At 38.8% G+C, this 24,244-nt stretch overlaps 1 protein-coding gene across 1 annotated transcript in view; it reads left to right on the top strand.

Annotated features, from left to right (window-relative positions):
• LOC126335707 (Down syndrome cell adhesion molecule-like protein 1 homolog) overlaps positions 1-24,244 on the top strand; it is a 371,152-nt gene that overhangs the window by 176,348 nt on the left and 170,560 nt on the right. Inside the window, exons 6-7 of the mRNA XM_049999164.1 lie at positions 15,091-15,246; positions 21,550-21,834. Coding sequence (XP_049855121.1) covers positions 15,091-15,246; positions 21,550-21,834 — 441 coding nt within the window. The remainder of the gene's footprint in view (positions 1-15,090; positions 15,247-21,549; positions 21,835-24,244) is intronic.

Here is a 24,244-nt window from a genome sequence, read left to right on the forward strand (position 1 = left end):
ACACACGCGAGACAGATTACCGATGCTAGTGCGTATCTATGGGCATGATTCTTTCGTAGTATTGTCATGTCTCACATTTGCTTAACTTCCATGAGTTACTGAGACGAAAACAGCTACAAATCTCACAAAACGCTTCCTGGTCCGTACTTCCTTGTTTGACAAGAGACCACTCTATTGTGTAACCATTCGAAAACTGACACTTGCTCTTTCTATCCCTTTAGGTATTTTCGTAAGCCATGATCAGTTTATTATGATGGTAAAACTGTCGAAAGTAACACTTTAGTCATCGTCACTACACACTTCAACGCCCTATGTACACGCAGTAAAACACTATAAACACATTATTAACTTGCACTTGTTGTTCGTAGATATGTTTTAGAAAGAATGGCCTTTTCATATGGCTATTCAGAATGGAGGCTACCGTACCCTTCCAATGGCGCTGCTTAAATAGCTCCAGCCCGCGTACTACTGGCGAAGTCTGGTATTTTCATGAATGAAGGTACTTGCATCGCCGATATAGGATAGGTAACATGCAGCGCCATCTGTGAGACGACCTTGTCAACATAAACTTGTTGACATTAATGAAATTAACTGACGCTGAATTTACATGTTGCACTGACAGTAGGCGTTACTTCAGTACTTGCGCCAAGCTCGTAACAGTATTTTGCAAAATCGGGACAAAATTGGGTCTCGTCTGGATTTCGGGACAAGAAGGTTCATATTTTGATGATCCCGATATATTGGGGCGGATGGCACCTATAGATGGACATCTCGATTCCTGTGTGTTTGGGGGCGAGTGCTGCATTGTAGCTACTGCTATTAAGAAAACGCTTAATGTATTTGAATGAGCTTCGAAAAGAACTTGGCATGCACTGTACACTATTTTCTCAGTTACTGGAATAACCAGACGTGCTTTGCGAACGTATTTGGTGAACAGAGAAACGTTCTATTATACATACATACTCGAGATGACTCGTGATGGTACTGAAGAGCAAGATTACACACTGCACAACCTCAAATACATTCAGCATCACAGTCATTAATTCAATTAACTTTCAATGACATGATTCAGCCCATATTTGAAGGACAGACACTCCAAACATCTAAAATATATTAAAAGTGGAAACACAAGCACCATATTTGCAAACATTCTCTTACAGCAGAGTCACCAACCTACTGGCAGAAAGACCCTGCAGTGGAGTCGCCGTAAGTAGATCCCTGACAGCTGCCAGTGGTGTTGCCAGCTTTCAGCTGTAATGCTGCAGGCGAAAACAATAGTCTTCAATAGAGATCTGACAACAATGGTGTGCTGCCACTAAGACGTTTACTAAACCACGTTACTATGTGACTGGATACGGCACGCACGATAAGTGACCGCGCCCAGCCCTGTGCAACAATTAATATTCATAGCCCAGTAAAATTGTTCAAATGGCTCTAAGCACTATGGGACTTAACATCTGAGATCATCAGTCCCCTAGACTTAGAACTTGAAACTAACTAACCTAAGGACATCACACACATCCATGTCCGAGGCAGGATTCGAACCTGCGACGTAGCAGCCGCGTGGTTCCGGACTGACATGCCCCAGTACTGCAGCGCTTTGTGGTAAAACTTGTGAAATAAACCACACGTGACATTGGAGTTACGACAAAGCCCTACAGTACTGGGCTGCTACCTCCAATTGTGCGTGTTAACAGTTGATATATGTGGTTGACATTCACGTTGTACTAGACAAGAGCCATTTGGCGCCAACATCTGTTTTTGTCCATGTATGATTCGAGTAGTCCATTTTCCTTCTGAAGAGAACAAATTTGTATTTTTCGAAACCACAATAAAGGGTTGATAAACCTTTAATCCAGCAACTGGTTGGCTGTTATTTTCCACTCCTATTAATTTGCTGCACGCGCAGGCATGTTTAAAATTTCAAACAAATCTATTTGTTTTTTAGGTTGGTCAGTTAAACTACAATCTAGGGCCAGTATGAACATGGGAAATATCCCAAAATCTTCCTCACACTGGGGTGGCAGGGGGGGGGGCAAATTTACCTACATCTGAACCAATGTATTCCTCGTCTGAAGTTTGTCACGTTATAATGCAACCATGCCAACAAGACTGCAGAATTCGTGGACTGCGTTCTGGGTTGCACCCGTCGAGGTCACAATCCATGGATAGAAGCGTACGGTTCTGTAATTTGCAGTTTAGCAGAGCAACAAACACCCATTGTTACAAATTCATGAAATGGGAAGTCTGTATACAGAGCTCAGATACGACCGAAAACTTCATACATCCATATTTTTAGTAGTCTGACAGTAGCTGGTACCATGTGGAAAACATCACAACTGTACAAAGCTGCTAGAAGCTTTTAGAATAAACTAAACTGAGCTAGAACAGGCCACGAAAGGCCAACGGTAACGACCGGCCGTATGTCAGTTTACGAGACCGGTGCCGCTACTTCTCAAACAAGTAGTTCCTGAGCTGCAAGTGGAATAGCGCCGAAAGGCGAAACAGCTCTGAGATTTCGCGTTAAATTGCTGTGGGTAGACTCCCTGCTAGTCAGTATTCATTCACGTTCTGGGTTTCTTATGCTGAGTGCATAAGACTGCGTGGTGGGGCGGGAAGCAAGCTCATTTGCCAAGACAGTTTTCTTTTCTAGGAATTGGGGGAGGAGGGTGGGGAGCAGTCAGTCGCCCTCCTCTGCCCATACTTGGGTAACAGCAGAATAGAAGAATTGTAAAGTTAAGCAAAGATTTGAATGTGTGCCGATATAACAGATGTGGAGTGTTATGTAAGAGCTTGAAAACACGGGAATACGAGATGCAGTCATGCAGAACAGCACCAAAATATTTGAACGACTGATGAGTATAAATAAAACCAAAAACATTTTAACTGAAAACGTATAAACTCCAAAGAACTCGACACTGAAGCACTCTTGTATGAACGACTGTTGTACAAAGCATGTGGATAACGTGATCATTGTACATCATACGTCGAATTTGTCAGTGACATATAAAGGGCATTAAAAAGCGTCACTACATTCTTGGTATTTCAGTGGAACATTACGTACGGTATACATTAAATGCTTGATATTAAATACTGCACATTGCTAACCATCTCATGCGGAAGACATGCTATGTTGTGCTTCACGAATTTTCCAGTTTTTATAGGGATAAACTGACGCTGTAGTGTTAATCTTCGTCACACTTGTCTAGAAGTGTAATGAAACCATCCGGTATTCCCTTTGTGTATCAGATAAATGTGTTCTGAAAATCTGGATATTCAGATTTCATAATTTTAAGGTGCTCTTCGTCTTGTTTTGCCACTATCTTTCACTCATTGAATCAGATCTCATCACTGTTTATTTTCGAAGGCTGGGTCCCGTGAAAAAATAAATTCGTACTGTTTCCGCAGTTGTTGTAATCTGCGTTTGAGCTTTATACGCAATTCGGCACTATTATCCTCTTTCAGACACCTGTTCCCGTTATTTCTGTATGTACATAAGTCAATAAAGGCTGGGGAATGTCGGGTATTATCGGACAGCTGTTTATATCGGACAAGAGCTGTTTCTAAACTATAACACCAATGACAGCGCCTGGAGGACCACTGCTGCGTAAACTATGGAGGAACACGACCACGTAAGCGATTTTGTATTAAAACATCAGTGCGTTTCGCTTTGGCAGAAAGTTATCTGTTTCTGGTAAGTCTTTTGGTGCTCGAAATTAATTTTGGAATGTTCAGTTTTGTTGTCAAGTAAGTAATATTACTGTTTTATTGTATCTTGGATCCATCTGACAGTATTCTCTATATTACAGGCTGTAAAAGGCCCCAAACAATATCGATGGATCGCAGTGTGCGTCGCCAGGTTGTGCGATTTGTCTGAAGATTGTGTGTTCGCGAAAATACATTTTTAAATCCGGAGGTGCGCATAAAACATCATCCGAAATTGTGCTAAACGCATTCTGTGAAAAATATTTTGAACAGTTAGTTCATGAGCCCACTCGAATAGTAAACGGTTGTGAAAACACGCTTGACCTCTCGGTAACAAGCAACTCTGAGCTAATAACGAGCATCAAAACAGATAAAGACATCAGTGAGCACGGTCGTCATGCCGACGCTAAATACCGTAACTCCCAAATCCTCCGGAAATAAACAAAAAATATATCTATTCAAAAAAGCGGAAAAATTGGCTTGACGCTTTTCTTAGAGAAAATCTCCACTCCTTCCACAATAGAAATGGACAGGGGATAGGCAAAATAATGCGAACATTGGTAGTAATGGGATGGTTGTGTTTGATGCTTAACAGCGCAGGTGAGGCACGTGTCGCGCTGGATTGTGTGTTCAGTACGGACTAGCATCAGTGCAGGTTGTTGACGAGTAGTGCACACTTCGTATCAGCATTCAGAGGCCGAGGTCTACGAGCTATGAAAGACCGAACAGAGTTGCAAAGAGGGCAAACTGTGGGAGCCCGATTAGCTGGAATATCAGTAACCAAGGCAGCCAACTTATTGAATCTTTCAAGGGCAGCTGTTCAAACAGTCATGACAGCCTACACAAAACATGGAAAGACATCATCGTGTAGACGTAATAGTGGACGCAAATCAAAACTTAATGACAGAGATCGTCGCACGCTAACACGAACTGTGTGAAAACAACACAAAACTACGGCTGCTAAAGTGACTGCAGAGCTCAATAGTCATCTTCGAGACCGTGTATCTATCGACACTGTCCGCCGAGAACTCCTTAAATCGAATATTCATGGATGAGCTGCTATACCAAAGCAACTAGTGACAACAAACAATGCAAAGAAGCGTAAAACATAGTGTCAGGAGCATAAATCCTGGACGGCTGATCAGTGGAAACACGTCATATGGTCCGACGAGTCAACGTTTTCGTTATTTCCGACACCGGGCCGGATTTATGTCTGGAGAACGCCAAAAGAGCCCTACAATACTGATTGCTTGATTCCAACGGTTAAGCGTGGAGGTGAAAGTGTGATGGTGTGGGCAGTCGTATCATTGTGTTTTGCTGGTCCCATCATTACTCTCAAAGGTCGTGTTACAGCCAACGATTATGTGAACATTTCAGGTGATCAGCTGCTCCCCATGCTTCAACTGTTGCTCCCCAAAAATGATGCCATATTTCAGGATGATAATGCATCCATTCACACAGCCAGAACAGTACAGTCGTGGTATGAGGAGCATGCAACTAAACTGCAGCGACTGGCCAGCGACTGGCCAGCACAGTCCCCGGACTAGAATATTATCGAACCCTTGTGGGTGGTATTGGAGCGCAGACTCCAAAGCAGATTTCCGACTCCTTCGTCACTATAGGAGTTGGGAGAGGCTCTGATCGAAGAATGGCATAAAATTTCACTGGAGACTGTACAATAACTATGTGCCAGTATTCCAAGAAGAACCGCATCTGTATTGCGGGCAAATGGGGTCCAGCCCCTTATTAATAAACCACTCCCAAGTAAGTACAGGTGATCACATTATTTTGCCTATCCCCTATAAGTGTAGACCAGATGTGGCTTGAATTCAAATAAATATTATCTACAGCAACTGAGAGATTTATGCCAAACCAATTAACAAACGAGTGCGTTGATCCCCCGTGGTACACAAAACAGGTCAGGATACTGTTGCAGAAACAACGAAAAAAGCTTGTCAAATTCAAACGAACGTAAAGTCACCAAGACTGGCGATCTTTTACAAAAGCTCGAAATTTAGCGCGGACTTCAATGCGTGATGCATGCTTCTCACAATGAAATTTGTCTCTAAATCCGCCAGAAAATCCAAAGAGATTCTGGTCGTATGTAAAGTATGCTAGCCGCAAGACACAGTCAATGTTTTCTCTGCGCGATAGCAATGGAAATACTGTTGATCAGTGTGCTGCTAAAGCGGAGTTACTAAACAGAGCCTTCTGAAATTCCTTCACCAAAGAAGACGAAGTAAATATTCCAGATTCGAATCAAGAACAGTTGCCAAAACGAGTAGCTTAGAAGTAGATATCCTCGGAGTAGCGCAGCACCTTAAATCACTTAATGAAAGCAAGTCTTCGAGTCCAGACAGTATACCATTCGCATTCCTTTCAGACTTCGCTGATGCAATAGTTCCTTACTTAACAGGAACATACAACCGCTCTCTCCACGAAAGATCCGAACCCAAAGACTGGAAAGTAGCACAGGTCACACCAATATTCAAAAAAGGCAATTGGAGTAATCTATTAAATTACAGGCCTATAACATTAACGTCAGTGCCGCAGGATTTTGAGAAATATATTCTGTTCGAACACTATGAATCACCTCAAAGAGAACGGTCTATTAGGCACATAGTCAGCACGGGTTAAGAAAACATCGTTCTTCTGAAACACAACTATAACGATTTAGGAGACAATCTGAGCAAACGGCTTAGGTTGTTTGCACATGATGCACTCGTTTATCGGCTAGTAAGATCATCAGGGTCAAAAGAAATCGCATAACGATTTAGAAAAGATATCTGTTGGCGCGAAAATTGGCAATTGCCCCTAATAATGAAAAGTGTTAGGTCATCCCCATGAATGCTAAAAAGAATCCGTTAAACTTTCGTTGCGCGATAAATTAGTCAAATCTAAAAGGCGTAAATTCAACTAAATAACGAGGAATTACAATTACGATCAACTTACATTGGAAAAACACAAAATTTTATGAGAGTACTGCTGCGCTTTGTGAGATCCTTACCAATAGGATAAACGGGGTACGTCGAGAAAGTTCAAAGAAGGGCATCACATTTTGTATTATCGAGAAATAGGAGAGAGAGAGTGTCACGGACATGATACAGGATTTGAAATGGACATCATTAAAACAAAGACGTTTCTCCCTGCTATTGTCAACATTTCTATAGACGCATCCAGATTGCAATAGACTGTGTAAATACTTGGCAGTTGAGCGATGAGAAAGGAACTGCACTAACACACTAGAAATATACTCACAGCCAACATGGCGTCAGTGAAAAGTGTAGCGTATTCTGTAAAATAGCCCACAGTTCACAAGAAAAGAATTCAAAACAACCTTAGTAACGGACAATTCCCGTTTCTTTTTAAAATTTACTTTTTGCTTATATTCATGGAGACACGGAGATTAGCTGCCGCTGCTGATAAACATAACAGTTCATATTCCATCTCAGAGCTTCTCGAATAGGCTACTGGTTGAAACTGCTTGGCAAATCGCTAGTGTGTGGCGAGGCAAGCGACCAGTTGCAGGTGATATCGCTGCGATCCGTCGCACGCATGTGAGGTCCTTAACAATGTATAACACAAGTAACGACAATGGGAATGTTCCAGGGCGGTAGAGTGAGCACAAATTAGCTCGGCTCGTATCTGCGCAGAACGGCGCTGTTGGGGGAGGGGGCAGTGGTGAGGTTGCTTGCCAATGGCCACCGCGAGGTATGAGTGATGCAGGCTCAAACACGTATCTTGTATAGGTTGTAAGCTACAGTTATTGAGTCTGGAACAACTGTATTAAAGGGTTACATCAGTATGACGAATAATTCAATAAATGTAGACGAACAAAGTCACCAGTTTCTCATTAGAGTACGTAAAAAGAAGTAGTCGCATAAACAGAAAATCAGCCAAACAACAAAATTTTGATCATGTGCTGCCAGAAGAAAATCTCACACAACAATAACGGTATAAAAAATGTAGCGGAACGGACAGCTTCACTAACTATGATACTGAAATTATAAAATAAAGAAAGTATGTACCGTGGAAGTTAGCTTTCTGTCCGTGGCAAACTGTCTGTCAATATTACGTAAATATAAGGCCGATGAACAAGTAAGTTTTCGACCAAATCTATGCACCATTTACGAAGATTTTCTGTTTCATAACTGAATTCAATTTCTGAAATGATTTTCTCAAATTCATACCCCATATACAGTTTAGGATCACTTGTCAGGATATCTACTTTCGCTGTAGGTATTGCAATTCCCCAACTCACTGCCTCTATGAGATTTGTCAAATACAGAAGTAATTTTGTAGGGTCAACATTCGCACTTTCAAAAGCCTTGGTTGTCTTTTGCACTTCCTGTACTATTGGTTTTAAATAACACAAACATGACTCATTCACAGGGTCGCAATACATGTACAGCATTTCTGCTTTGTAGCTGTTTTGTTTAGATCTGACAGTCTGAAAGTGAAGTTTCATTTCTTCTCACTGTGATAATATTCTTGCAACAACAGGCTCAATAGAAAGCCATCGCGTCTCATACACAGCTGGAATTTTCAAATGTTTCTCCCCGTGATTTAATGTTTTATAAATGTCCCTGTACACTGCTTGGCGCTTAGAAGAATGCGAAAACCAGCTATAGGTTTCTCGAACCAAAAAGTAGTTATTTCTCGGTAATGTCTCTTCTGCTGCATGAGAGTGAACGACGAACACAACGAATCATAATTAGGTTTTAAGTTTAAATATCATTTCAGCCATAAAACATTGTTTATTCCTTCGTTTACAGAAGCACTGTCAACCCCGAACCCAATCATATTTTCTGGGTTAAGTTTATGACACGACAACAAAGCTTTTATTGAATTAACAATGGCTTCAGCTGTGCTAGATTCTAATCCCACCATTCAAGGACGCCACACTATTTCTTGCATTAAGACGCTGAAATAGCGTATACAAACGCCAAGTAATTTTGTAACCGATACATTTGTTGATTCGTCTAAAATTAAGCTGAATCCATTACCACCAATAGCTTGACGCCACGTTTCCGAAAAGTGTGAAGCTAACTCCTTTACGACAATTTCTCTGCACTTAGCTCAGTGTAACTGGAGTTCTCTCGCACATTTGCTATCTGAAGATAGTTTTTTACACAGTTCTGAAAAAAGATCACATGAAAGAAATTCACTGTGTTCAGGAGTGAACATGGAGATTCCTGCTTCCGATAATTTATTGGCATTTTTTTTAGTGTCGCATTTAAACAGAAGCTTCGAAAACATTCAAAAGGATCCGAAAATTCGCTGTGTTTTAACATAATGTTAAATGTGCATCAATTTCGCAGTTGCAGTAAGTACAGTAGGCTCTTGTAGCGTCATTTTCAACAGAATGTAACCACCCTTTAAACTGAGGATAGGACTGCAAAACCTGTCTTTAATGTTGTTCGGATTTAGGATTAGATCCCATAGCGAAACACCAGCGAAATGCACATTTTGCACACAGACACATTTGGAACCAAACGCTGAATTAAACTAACTCAAGTCAACAGTGCAATCAAACTGCATATCAGTACGCTGCATTCTGAAACAATCAGTGTTGTAACTTGTTTAATTGTTTTGTTTTTTAGATTAGAGCGAAGGAGATCACCGTTGCACTTGCTTTACAGGTGGTGCAGTACAGGAAGGTATCATGTTCATTTACTCTGCGAAGCTCTTACTAATTATTGTTCGAATATAAGATGATTGCTAGCGTCAGATTCACTCACCTCTTACACTCCTGCACTTAAGAATCGACAATCGCAGGAGAGGTATTTGGTGTAGATATTTTCTCCGTATGCCTCTCTACATAACTGCAGAAGTATTACAGTAGTACCGGATAAAGAGTATAATTTGCGAGTTTTAGTAACAAAACATCTTCAAATTTTCCATAAAACATCCAAGAAGACCGCAAAAAATGCGCCAGCCCCAAACGTGAATTGTAGTCGCTGTTGTGCTTGTCAGGTACCCCATATTTAGCGATTCCCCCCCCCCCCCCCCCCAATATAGGCATCACTGCACACATCAAACGACGGCAAACTCACACCGCTCTTGTGACATTGTCATTTTGTCCAAGTAGCTTCGTAAATAAATGACTGCTACCGAACTGAACCTCTTCCGAAGAAATGTGGATCACAAACATGGTATACATGGCACCAGTGCGCTTGGTTCACTCACCTGCCACGTACAGACAGATCTACACAGGTAACGTTCAAACAGTGAAGTTTTTGCGATTTGAAAGGTTGACGAGCGGGTGTTGAAGCAAACTTGCTATGTGACCAAAGGCTGCCTGATTTTTGCCAACTTATGACTGGAACGTGACGCGATGGCGGAGGGAGCAAGTAGAAAAAGGGGGCTGTCGAATTTTCTAGCCTCTTCATCTAGATGCTCTGATGCTTTTGCTTCTCCTGGCGAACGGAATGTAGCCGAGTAACGTCTTCGAGGACCGCCGATATTTCTATAGATTAACACTCTATCAGTTTTGAGACAAATGAGACGAGAGATATCTGCATACCAACTGGAACCAGTATCTAATAGGTACACTGCAATAAATCTTCATTTTAAACAGGTACCAGTAATATGTTTCAATAAATCTTTATTTTTATTACACATACTTATGAAATGATAATTTTTTCTTTCCTTAAGAGCTTGGTAATGCCTTTGAAAATCAATCCAATTATAATGATCTTCACTGTGGATTATTTTTGCTTTTGACAATTATCTGTAACAGAAATGAATTCCTGAATCGTATACCAGTGCTAAATATTAAAAGAAGAAATAGTTATTTACATTTAACATAAGTCTTTGAAAGTTTTTGGTGAAAGCTTAAGAAACTAGACCAGTTGTATTATTCTGCCTTCGACAAAGGCGTTCTAGCTATTAAACTGAATGGGAAGAATGAAAATCTGAAATTTTGTGAGCATACAACTACTTTTAAAAAGGGCCTGGGTTCGGGTCTTGGCCTATCACAAACTTCTTCTGCCAAGAAGTTTTATATCAGTGCACACACTGCTACAGAGTGAAAATTCATTGTGGAAACTATCGACCAGGCTCAGATTGTCTTTGTCATATCCTATCTTTTGCGAAGTTTGGAAGACAGGAGATGAGAAACGCAGAAGTAAAGCTTTGGGGACAGATTGTGAGTAATGCTCAGGTAGCTCATTTGGTAAAGTACTTGCCTTGGATAGGCAAAGGTCCTGGGTTTGATTCCCAGTCTGGGCACACAGATTCAATCTGCCAGGAAGTTTCATATCACGTCACACTCCACTCAAGAGTGAAAATCATTCTGGGTACTAATACTTTTGTTTACATTCTAAAAATCTAGGATTTGGTTTAATATCTGCAGTCTAAGGGCACTACTTTTGTTTAACTCTGACCTCATTCCAAAGGGGTGTTTAGTCCCTGAAGACTGCCCATTATTATGCTTGAATAGTTTCACTAGCTGCCATGAAATAGTGGACTTTGATACTTGCCCTGGAGTAATGAAAGGAGGCAGCAAGTAATACAAAAAAAAAATTGTCTCACTCTTATCCACCATGCATACAACATTAATCATTTGGGACAGTTTTCAAACTTCATCAGGAACCAGATATTATATTGTGCAAAGGTTAAGTTCCTATGAAATGGATTGACTACTTGGGGACACAGTGCACATCAGATAAACATCCAACACACATTAAATTTGATTAAAAGTTATTCTAAATTTAAAAGGACTTTAATACTTTATCTTTCAGGGGAACAAATATAAGATGTTGGAATATATGTAAAGGGACATTATTTGTAAAGCAGCTCTCACTAAACTGGTGGTTTATAGTAATGATCAACAACCCACATGAAACACGTGAACTGATATCAAACCAATGGTAAAATTATACAGTGTTTCACATGCATGACAACAATGTTTAAATAAAATTACTGGAGAAAACCGTCATGAATGACTTCAGAGGCAAGGACGTAAAATCTGGTAGATCACACAAAGAGAAGAATAATCCTTCACTGCCATTAAAATAATCACACTCAATAAAGTTACTGAAAGAGACAGCTGCTTCTTCACTACCATTCAACCCCACATGTGGAACAAACTTAACTACAGAATGACTGATGTCAATGTCAGAGCCTTCACCCTAAAATTAATAAATTTCATAACTACCATTATATTTGACAAATTGTATGCACATTGGAATTCACTCTGCAAAGAATCATGTATTTCAATCACTAGAACTCTTAAAGTGTATGTTCACATCTTTATTTCGTTTACACATGGCAGTCACACAAAGGTTCGTATGTAAGAAACAGAAACAACTTCAAATTCTGCCACTAAATTTAGATAAATACACCTCAAGACTATGAGTTGAAAGCTGAAAGTCTGCTTAATATATATAAGCGGGAAAACGCCGGCAGACAGGCACATGAACAAAACACACAAACACACACACAGAATTGCTAGCTTTCGCAACCGATGGTTGCTTCTTCAGGAAGGAGAGGGAAAGACGAAAGGATGTGGGTTTTAAGGGAGAGGGTAAGGAGTCATTCCAATCCCGGGAGCAGAAAGACTTCCCTTAGGGGAAAAAAAGGACAGATGCACACTCGCACACACACACACACACACATATCCATCCGCACATACACAGACACAAGCTGTCTGCTTGTGTCTGTGTATGTGCGGATGGATATGTGTGTGTGTGTGCGAGTGTACACCTGTCCTTTTTTTCCCCTAAGGGAAGTCTTTCCGCTCCCGGGATTGGAATGACTCCTTACCCTCTCCCTTAAAACCCACATCCTTTCATTTTTCCCTCTCCTTCCCTCTTTCCTGACGAAGCAACTGCCAGTTGCGAAAGCTCGTAATTCTGTGTGTGTGTTTGTGTGTTTTGTTCATGTGCCTGTCTGCCGGCGCTTTCCCGCTTGGTAAGTCTTGGAATCTTTGTTTTTAATATATTTTTCCCATGTGGAAGTTTCTTTCTGTTATATATATACATATATATATATATATATATATATATATATATATATATATATATATATATATATATATATATATATATATCAGCATCAAGGAGTTTTGCAGACTGCAGAAAACACAACTTTTATACAAATGTGGAAAGATTCCCAGCTAAAAGAACAGTAGTGCTGGTGGCACATGGTCAGTATTCATATGAACGAAGGAAGAACTCAAGTTTAAAAGTCACTCACAAAAATTAATAGAAGAACTCCACAGTTCAAAATAAGAAACACTTCCAAACATTTAGTGAAACTGATGAAGCAATTTACTAACAAAAGACAAGTCTCTGCCATCACTAACCAAAATAGAAATCACACTAAACCATTTTCTAAGGAACATTCATACTTATTAGCCTGGCAGTAGAACCCAGAATTGCATTCAAAAAAGCCAGCCACTGATGGTAACTGTGAACACAAGGTTTTTAAGGAAGTGGGGAAGGGTCTCCCAGCCAGTAGTCTGAAGGGGGAAAGGAGCAACTACTCTGACTCTCACAGAAGCAACTGTACCAGGGCTCTATGGAGAAGGTTATCAAGGAAGCACTACAGTATCAGAGAGCACAAGAAAGTCTTTATTTCCCTTGCCGGCAGATGTGAATGCATAAACCTACACATTCATAACCACAGATATTATTTTTGAATATGGAATGGATGAGGTGAAGACAATGGTTATTGCATGAAATAAAACTGACAGCACTTTTAAGCTATTGTTGCACTATGTGGATTCTCTTTCCAAGGGACAACAATGCAAGTACAACACACAAGAAAACTATCTGTCCAACATACAACCAAGGTTACGAAGTAATGTCATGTGACAAAAAAGTTTAAAATTGGCCTAGACAGCTACTTTTCTATGCCTGTTAATTTTTTTAATTTTAATAATGCATCATCTTAACTCTATAATTCACAAGTAATACAGCCTCCTACTGGAAAAACTCAGAGCGGGTGGGGAGGCAGAAATATTAAAAACATCATCTAATTTCATATTGACATGTTATACATCAGATTCTGTTTAACTTCATAAGAAGAAATTCACCTGTAATTAGGTAACTTTTAGAAAATTTCACATGAAAGTAATTTAAAATTGATAAACAGGGTCAAAGCTTTTAATCATGCAACTGAGAAGGAAAACACCAAATTGTGTATGATACAAACACGTGGGGACTTCTTCATGAGATGCCTCATTCAGTGGTTCAGTTCAACGACTGTGTTTTGCCTCCAACAATCTGCAATGTAGAAAATGTACTTATCTATCATGGTTGTCAGCATTTTCTCACTTCTTGTGGCTGGCAGCCAAGTTGACTGCTTGAGCAGCCCTCATCATGGCCTCATACGTCTGCGGGAGCATCTTGGCAAGGTGTGAGACTTTGTTACAGCATTACCACTATATCAACCAGTTGCAGTGATCTCTTTGTTTGCCAAGTGGTGCATTTTCCCCTGAGAGAGGTCATCTAGCTGCTCTTCTTGCATTTTTGTCCTGCCGTGCTTTTGAACATACTACAATGTCTTCTGTCACCTCTTGGATGGAGGTGGTTGTGACAAAACCACTGGCCATCGTCCATATGGAGGTGTTCACAAGTCACTCCCCTGACTATGCACCTTGATGTGGACATAGAAGGGAGAGGCCGGTATTCTTCTTCAGAGCCATGAAGTGTAGGCGAGCTTTACACACATTCCTGGGGGTGGTGGGGGAGCTTTGGCTGTTCTATCATTGGTGCAGAATCACCTTGCTAGAGCTCTGGAAACTACATGAGTTGACAGACAAGTACATGTTTATAATCATTTATGTTCCAATTAAAACTCTTTTCCAAAAAAAAAAAAAAAAAAAAACTTATTTGTTAATGCTTTTCATTTTCAACCCTTAAAAATTTAAATGACCTAAATGCAAAGCGTACAAATAATATTGTAAATTCAATGAACATCTATTCTTAGTACATCTAATTTTTTAAATTCTGTTTAGTAATGTATCGGCACTGTTTAGTGGAAGGGGTGTTCCTATACAACCTTCAGAAAAAACTTGTGTGTCTGATACTACCCAATCTTCCCCTGCATTTTCGACAGTTTTAGGAAGATTATGAGTATTGTATAGACCTGTAACATGTTTTGCAGTAAATTGGTGGTTGCTAATGAGCAATATCTGGTGAGGAAAATTGTTCCCATTAATCAGAGAGTAGGTATTTATACAGTTACTGCAATGTTTCCAATGGTTTTCTTTTCATTGACCAGTATCTACTAGGAATGTCTTTGGAAGTTTAGCTTGGACTGAGTAATTCGTGAACAGGACATAAAATTAACATTGTACTTTTGAGAAATTTTGTGGTGTATTTTAAATCTGTTCCTATGAATTTCTGTTAGCCTTTTGATCTCCTTTTTATTTAGGTAAATTTCTGCCACAGAACCATAGACAACTGGTTTTCCCAAATGGTACTCTAGTAATCCGAGATGCAAAGAAGGAAGATGAAGGTGGATACTTATGTGTAGCATCCAATCCTGATGGACTTACTTCAAGAAGCAAATTAATGGTACAAGTAATGGGTAAGTCATATCAAAACTATCACAAAGAGCTTTCCTGCGATGCACTCACAAATATATGAGATGCTGAGAATCTTATGGGCCACAGAGAACAGTCACGCATTTTTGAGAAAAACATGTCTGTGAAAATAAGGTACGTAGACAAATGACCAGCCTGATAGATCTGAACTGTGTTTTAACCAAGTCTGTATTTCCTATTAAAAAAGTAATGTGTCCACTTTATGTTATGAAATTTTAATCGATTGTTGGATCACATTTATCATTAAAGTTAATTCTCAAAATTTCTTTATATATGCTAGTGACAATAGTGTCCTTTGACAGTTGTAAAATTTGTAGTTAAGGTGAAACTGGAATCAGAATATAAATAACAGAAACTAAATGCACCACACACACACACAATTTTGACCTACTCCATCATTTGATGGTCCTGGTTATCATTATTTTAATTAATCACATTCTGTGGCTTTAGCTTCAGATAAAAATTCAACAAAGTAACGATTTTAAGAACACAGTGAATAACCAGTTGTTGTATCTCAAAAAAAGATATAAAGCAATGGATGCCAGTATACATGCAAGCTGTATGATGAAATATGTTTTCATAAATGAGGTTGACAACTTATTCTAACTGAACAAATGCTAGATAATCTTATTTATTTATTTTGCATGTCCAGGAAATGAAATTATTACAACTCTAGTGAATCATTAATAACATACACACAGAGATACCAAATGTTAGTTCTAATCAAGGGTAATACAAAAGAGCCATATTACCCACTGTCAGTCCTTATAATAATCTTGTTTATCATGGTATACTTCCCTGGCTCAGCAGCAGACATTCCTTACTGCCATAAGGAAAACACTAATTTGATGTCCAGTGTCACAAAGAATATTTTCTTATTGAGTGGACTGTAATACTTTGTACTGAACACAAGGAAAACCTTAAGAGTTTTTTGAGGAATGCCTCTGCTTCATAAAACAGAATATGGTGTCTTCCCTCAGCAACTGAAAGTGGCGAAAGTAATATCCTTATATAAAAAAGGTGATCTCATCAATGTATAGGTTACTATAGGCCAGTGTCTCTATTGTCAGGGTTTTTGAAAATCACTGAAAAAGTATTCCTTTCAAAACTAACTACATTCTTTGACAAGAATAATATTATTTCTGGATGTCAACACAGCTACAGACCACAGTGACCAATTGAAACGGCCACTTTCAATCACATAAAACTTGTCTTAAATGCAGTGGACAACCAAATAAATATCTCAGGTTTATTCTTGGACCTAACAAAAGCTTTTCATGTGATTGATCATTCTGTACTCCTGAGGAAGTTTGAATGGTGTGGTGTAAGAGGTGTGCCAAATCAGTGGTTTAAATCATATTTGGAATAGTGCTCTCAGGTAACTGAAATTAAGTACATGGGAGGAAATGAACTCCAGGTACACCTTTCAGAACCATGTGGACTAAGTCATGGTGTTCCATAAGGCTCCATTTTAGGTCCCTTTCTTTTTTGGTGAACATTAATGATTTCCCATCACACGTTATGGATTTTGAACCAGTACTGTTTGCAGATGACACCAGTCTGTTGATTGAAGGGAATAAAGAAGAAATCTTATTGCATCTGCAAAAGATATTACAAAAGGGGAGTCTGAATGGTTCACTAGAAACAGGCTAATAGTTAACTGCCAAAAAATGATACTCATGAATTTCTACACTGATCAAAATAAAAATGTGCACAACCCATAATATGGATAGATAACCTAACCATAATTGCTGTAAATGAAACTAAATTTCTTAGGATTCATATCCAGGAAAATCTTAAATGGAGCATTCATATCTCATCCCTAAATTCAAAACTAGCAAAAATTAACCATTTAGTAAGAATTCTTTGTAACAATACTAGTGCAGAAACAGTTAGGGTTGTATACTTTGCTCATGTACATTCAATACTGCAGTATGGTATCGTTTTCTGGGGAAATGTACACCAGGGCATAACAGTTTTCAGGAAACTAAAGACAGTTATAAGAATAATGAAACAAGTGAGCAGCAGAAAACCATGAAAACCTTTCTTTAAAGATCTAAAGATCCTACCCCTTCCCTGCATTTGTATACTGGAAGTAGTCATGCATTTAAAAAAAAAAATGCGTACTGAGAAAAGAAAGCCTTTTTCGTCAAAACAAAAGTGTCCATGATTACAGTACCAGATCAAACAATGACATACATGTTACTCATTATAACTTTGCATTATGCCAAAAAGGTGTGTATATCATGCAATAACAGATAGATCCAATTTGTTATAAAAATTTAGGTAATGTATGTTTGACATTTGAAAAACCAATAGTTAAAAAGATTTTCTGTCCAATATCCTGTGTACAATATATGTACTGAAAAAGAGATTTATATGGACAAACAAATAAATAAATAACTGATAGGGAGAAGTTGTGCACTTCCTGGATGTCTTCACAGTATCACTTTTCAGTAAGACCCGATGCAGAGAACAAAAACCAAGGTTGATATTAACGAATTACACCAAGATTCTTTAACAAATTGTCTCAATTAGATCATAGATATAGTCACTAATCGACTTTGAAATTACTGGTTTCCATGAGTTAGAAATAAGCCACAAAACACCAACAACTCATTTAAGCGGTACTGAGGTTTCATTTATTAGATACAGTGCAATAGAGGGCTATATGCTGATTAAAAGTGAGTCAGGCTTTGATGGCAGTAATCATGTGGTTGACAATTTCTCTTTTTCTTATTCAAGTATATAGGTTAAAGTATATAGATCTGTTATTTAAAGCCTCAAATACAATCAACAACTGGAATATATAAGGGACAGACTAATAAAAATGGGACAGATGGAAAAAGTAAGTAAACTGTTTGCTATTTCGTAAGTAATTGCCATAACAGTTAATATATTTATCCCACTGTGAGACAAGTCAGTCGGTTCCCTCATGGAAAAATGTTTGTAGTTGTCTACAGAACCAGGATTGTACCTCTTCATCTGAAGCAAATCAACTGTCATGAATATCTTTCTTCATGGATCCAAAAATATGGAAATCACTGGTGGGCTCACATGTTACCAAGGTTGTTTCAACTATGTTGCAGAAGTGTTGATCCTTGATACAGTCCCACCCTCTCCCCATGTGATTTCCATATTTTTGGAGCCCTGAAGAAAGACATTCATACCCAACGATTTGCTTAAGATGAAGAGCTGCACACCTGGGCACAATCGTGGTTTGGTAGGCAACTGCAAACAGTTTTCCATTAAGGCACTGACCATCTTGTTTCACATTGAGGTAAATGTATTAACAGTTATGGTGATTATTTCTGAAATAATAAACAACGAACTTACTTTTTCCACCAGTCCCTTGTACACCAATGATTGACAGATGCCGTTATGCACTTGTAGCCTTAGTACTGTATCAACATTCTGTCAGTTACATCCCTGTGCACTTCTTTTCTAGTTGACACTTTCATCATGTAAAGTAATATAAGTCACCCACACATGACTTACATTGTGAACAAATATCAAAGCAAATTATAAGTGTTAATGTGAGCTGTATTTTTCCACAAATTTGCAATGCTAAGAGCAACATTCCAAAAGAAAACTGTTCATCTCTGATAGAAGACATAGGTGAACATCATTAACAGCTTGATAAATTCTTAATTATGATGCATTGTTAGCATGATCACACTCCATATTGATGCTGCTTACACTGAAGTGAAGTGACGTATCCACTTTGTACACTCATGTTCAGAAAAAATACCTTGAACAACTAGAGACAGACTGTTCATATTCACAGAACATTTACATTAGTATGTTCTGCAGAAATGATAAGCACTTCAGTAAACTTAGTTCAGCATAAGTTCTGTTGCCTAGTAGGCACAGGATCTGCCATCGGCCCTAATAACTTGTTCCATGTGTGATGGTATCGACGCATATAAGGTCGTATAGCCATCCATGTTGCACTCACCTGGTTCCAAAGTTCTTCTTTGGTGGTTGACATCAAGTAACAATACTGCACTTGTTATTTCACCATATTCCCCTCATTTTTGACTGGCAACAAGTCTGGTAATCTCGCAGGGCAGGACAAAAGGCTGACATCCTGTGACAACAGAAGGCATGTGTTCATGCAGCAATGTGTGGCTATGCATTGTTTTGCTGAAAATGGCATCTGGGGTTTTGCGCAGAAAGAGTACAGCTGCAGCTCTCCAGATGTCACTCATGTAGGTCATACTGGTCCAAATGGTCCCAAAGTATAGTTGATTTCTGCTATTCTGTCACACCAGTTTTTCACATCGCTGATCTTTCAGCAGAAACAGGCTCCTTTTTATGGTCAGTATATGGGCATATTGGATTGGACATGATACTTTTTGTGACAGCCCATTCTAGATATTCATTATTATTCATTATTTCAAACATTTTGTTCCAAAAATCTTAATTTGAAGAAGGGCTAATAGTTACTTGGAATGAGTCAAACAGTCATTCTATACATTAACAGTTACAGCAGTTACTTCAAGTTGCTTCTGTTATGCAGACTAACAACCAGTAATGACTAATGAAAATCTGCTCTCATAATAACTGTGTGAATTACTTCTATGTACATTATGTATATATTATCAGGAAAGCAGCTGCTCTAAAAAAAACCACTGCTGTCTCTCTTACACTACTCACCTCCTGTTTTACTCTATATTGAGCATTTAATTAACTCAACTAATCTCAGAGAACACTGTCAGTTGTCTCTATGCAATGGAAGTTAAAAGCCAACACCCTGCAACTATCACCAAAAGAACCCAGGTGAGGTAAGGGCATCCCCTGGGTGATCTCATCATTCTGGGAGGAACAGAGGATGAACTCAAGGATGCATCTGTTCTTGGGGAACATGTCCATCCCTACTTGCAGTTTGGTTTTCCTTGGCATGATGGCATTTAGTGGCAAGACAACAGAACATCTCACACAGCTCGAAGAGTATGTGCATGGTTTGAAAAGCACCAGGATGAGTTTACCACACTCCCTGACCACCAAACTCCCAGTATTTAAACCCAATTGAAAATCTGTGAGATCACCTCTATCAGGCTGTTCACATCATGGAGCCTCAGCTGAGAAATTTAGCACAGCAAACCACGGTACTGGAGTCAGCATGGCTCCACATCACAGTCGGTACCTCTTCCAGAACCTCACTGACTCTGTTCCTGCATATCTTGTAGTGCTCTGTGCTGCAAAAGGTGGTTGTTCAGACGTTTGGTATGTGTTCACATTAAGTGACTGTACAGTGTATGAGTGGCCTACTCTTACTTTGTTTTCGAATGTGCTGAGATTGCCAATTCAATGTCTGATGTCTACCAGCTATCTATTACAGTCAGTATCTTCCAGAAACTCACTGATCTCCTCCTGCATGTCTTGCAGTGCTCTGTGCTGCAAAAGGTGGTTGTTCAGGCATTTGACATGAGGTCACATTCTGTAACTGGACAGTGTACGAGTGTCTATTAAAGTAGACCTACACTTACTTTGTTTTTAAATGCACTGAGATTTCCAATTCCATGTCCGATGTCTACCTCCTACATATTACAGTACAGATTTTACTTTCTGTATACAAATCTCCAGTCTGAATCCTAAGCAAGGATTGTAAGGAGATTATTTTTACTTCTGTTGTTGTTCTTCTTAATTTCGCAGATCATCCTAAATTCAATCTTCATATTAACTATTTGGAGGTACCAACTACACAAAATATTTTTACTGCTCGCATAATAAATACTTTTTTGAAATTAACTGCATTGCCACAAAATATCATGTCAAAGCATAGTATTGCCTGCTATTAAGCTAGCAATCAGGTCTGCTGGTGAACACAGCAAGGGAGATTTTCTAAGTGGAAAGCAAAAACAGCTGAGCTGGGTTTTTTAGTTAACTTGTGCATTTGCTGTTGGCACCTCAACCTTTTATGCATATGGTTACTCAATAATTTAAGACAGACATTTTGGAAAAAACTATTATTTTTACTGAGTCACCTTATTCCCGAAAATACCTGGAATTGTGTTGGTGAAAACAGCATACCAGATTGTTAATTCCTTCTCCAGCATTCTCTCTGTCTCATGATTAAATTGTTGATTTTCATCAGTTAGATCTTTCATTGCGTAGTTACGATATTCTAATGAAGTTAGGGCACATCTAACTTCATTAAATGCCAATTATTTATAGTGACCAGTTATGGCAGTTTCTCTATATTATCATTTATTGTTTTTATTTGTAACTAGGCTATTTTCAGAATAAATGGCCTATTATATTCTGTTTCCATGTTGTTCTAGAGGCACCTGTCATTGATCGTCTATACACAAAAAAAGATGTACAGAAAGGAATGAGAGTGCACCTGCATTGTGTTGTTGTCAAAGGAGACTTTCCAATATCACTGCAATGGCTAAAGGATGGCAAAATCATTCCCTATAGACTGTCAGTTGCTGAACGAACCATAGATGAATACTCAAGCACATTGACAATTAATAAAGTTACAGAGGAGCATAGAGGAAATTACACATGCATTGCAGGAAATGCTGTTGCCAATACAAGCCATACGACGCAGCTTATAGTTAACGGTAATGAAATTTCACAATGTTCTTATTCATTAACTGATATTTATACATGAAAATATGGAATAAATTTATTAATGTACAGAAAGTTCTGGTGGAAATTACGAATTATTTTGGAATAAAGGATACAACTCATTAAAGCAGAACTGCTGCATCTTTGATACGCACACAAACAAAAGATACGAAGCTTGACTAGCTTTCAGAATGCACTTTTTTTCAAGCTATAGGAAAAACAAACACACACACACACACACACACAGTCACTCACATGGATATCCTTATACCCCTGTCTCCCTGTGTTGTGCTCAGTCGACTGCCACCTCCTCACTCAGAGTTATTGGCAGTCATCTGAGCACAGTTTAGGGAGACAAATATGTGTATGTGAGTAAGTGTGTGTGTGTTTGTGTGTGTGTGTTTTTATGCATGTTTTCCCTACAGCCATAAAAAGGAACCACATTCCAAAAGCTGGCCAAGCTTCTCACCTCTTGTTTATGTGTCTATCAATGATGCAGCACTTCTGCCTTTCGATGAGTCATTTCATTTATTCTTGAATTAATTTAGGATAGCTTAACAACTGAAGTAGTAAATAGTAATAGTGATTAAGATAAGTAAATTTACCAATAGTTATAGAGGTAAATCATCATACAAAAGCACAAGAAGCAAATTTTGTTCATTTCAAAAGTACTATGATAAGGTGAGCCATACTACTCTGGACCAAGACATATACTTTTTCTCTCCAAAATCCTTTGAATGTCATCACTACTGTTCATTTCCTAACTTCCTTCAACAGATAGGTAGTTCCACAGTATTAAAAAAATCAGACCAACTTCTTAAGATTTACAATGTTACACTTAGGTTTAATTTTTTGGAAGGCCCTACTGTCCACTATCTAAGTATTATTTAATAATGTGTCAGAAATATGAAATAAATAAAATATCTATGCCTCCTGGTTAGTGACATTCTTTTTATGCAGTTAATATATGAAGACATGATGAAAAGTAATGCTTCCAAATTTTTTATGTGAAAACTCTTAAAGCTTTTTAGGTCAATAGGTTAGTTAATCATAATTTCCTTCCTTATTAGCAACCATTTTTGGTGAAATGAAAGCTAAACAATAACCAAAGTAGAGGCAGCCTCTTTGAAAGTGCATTTCATTACACACCAGGGAAATCTAAATATGCTGCTGGTTAATGTTCGATATCATACTGTTCCACGCCACACATTCTGATATTTTGGATGTTTGTTGATTTGTAGTCCACAAAATGATCAAGATGTTGCCCCTCAAGCCTGCTCCACTGTTCAACAGTGGCCCTCATAAGCTCATCTTAAGTTTTAAGCGGGCTCTTGCAATCACATACTGCGAATTTCACCTCATTCCTAACATGCTCAATTGGATTTATGTCTGTAGACACTGCAGACCTTCCCATTTTCCTGATTTCTGCCTCCTGGAGAGAGCTGTTCATGATATGGGCATGTCCTCATACATTACAATCTTCAACAATGAATCATACTACTACACAGCCCTCAAATTACCCTTGATATTAGTGAGAGGTGTCTGACATAATGATATCAGCCCAAAAAATGAGTGAGCCAACTCTCTGTAGAACCAATGAGACAGCATGTCTGAGGGTCTGGTAACATTAGTACCTTGGTACCTGGCCACCTCCTGAGTCTTCTAATATCATCACAAGGCATCAGAAAAGTGCTGCACTTGTTGAAGAAGAAAACTTGATGCCATTGATCCATGTTCCATTTCAGATGTTCCCTTACTTAACTTGCACCATGGCTCTCCTTTGCCCAGTTTGCAGAATGGTGCCAAGGAGGTTGTACTGTTATTTGTAATTGACACCTAGAAGCCAAATTTATCATGTGGAGATGATATCTTTACTGTCTGGTTTGACATAGGTTTTCTCAGTCACATCCTAAAAAAGGCGATACCATTATCAGTTGGTTTACTCATTGCTGGGTGTCATGTTTATGTCTATACCAGAACTTAAACTAATGTTATTCTCTCTGCAGATGAGATCACTAAGTTCTTCCTCACTTCCTGCAATGAGGGTAGTATCACCTGCAAAGTGTAAGTTGTTGATTTCCCTGCCACAAATTGTAATTCCACCATCCCAGTCATCCAGTGCACCCCTGATGTCATGCTCTGGATATATGTTATAGAGCAAAGCTGACAGTATACAACCTTGTCTGATTCAACCCACCTTTATTGCAGCAGTGTAGCTGTTACAAAGACCTTTAAGTAATAATACTAGTTGTTTTGGAACCACAAACTCATTGAGCTCATGCCAGAACTCATCCCACATTTCACTATCAACTGCTTTTTTATAGTATAGGAAACAAAGAAGGAAGGGACACACAACTCATGCCATTTTGCAGTTATCTGCTTTAAATTCATGATTGTCTCTCA

This window comes from Schistocerca gregaria, chromosome 2 (genome assembly GCF_023897955.1).
Source record: "Schistocerca gregaria isolate iqSchGreg1 chromosome 2, iqSchGreg1.2, whole genome shotgun sequence".
Taxonomy (NCBI): Eukaryota; Metazoa; Arthropoda; class Insecta; order Orthoptera; family Acrididae; genus Schistocerca; species Schistocerca gregaria.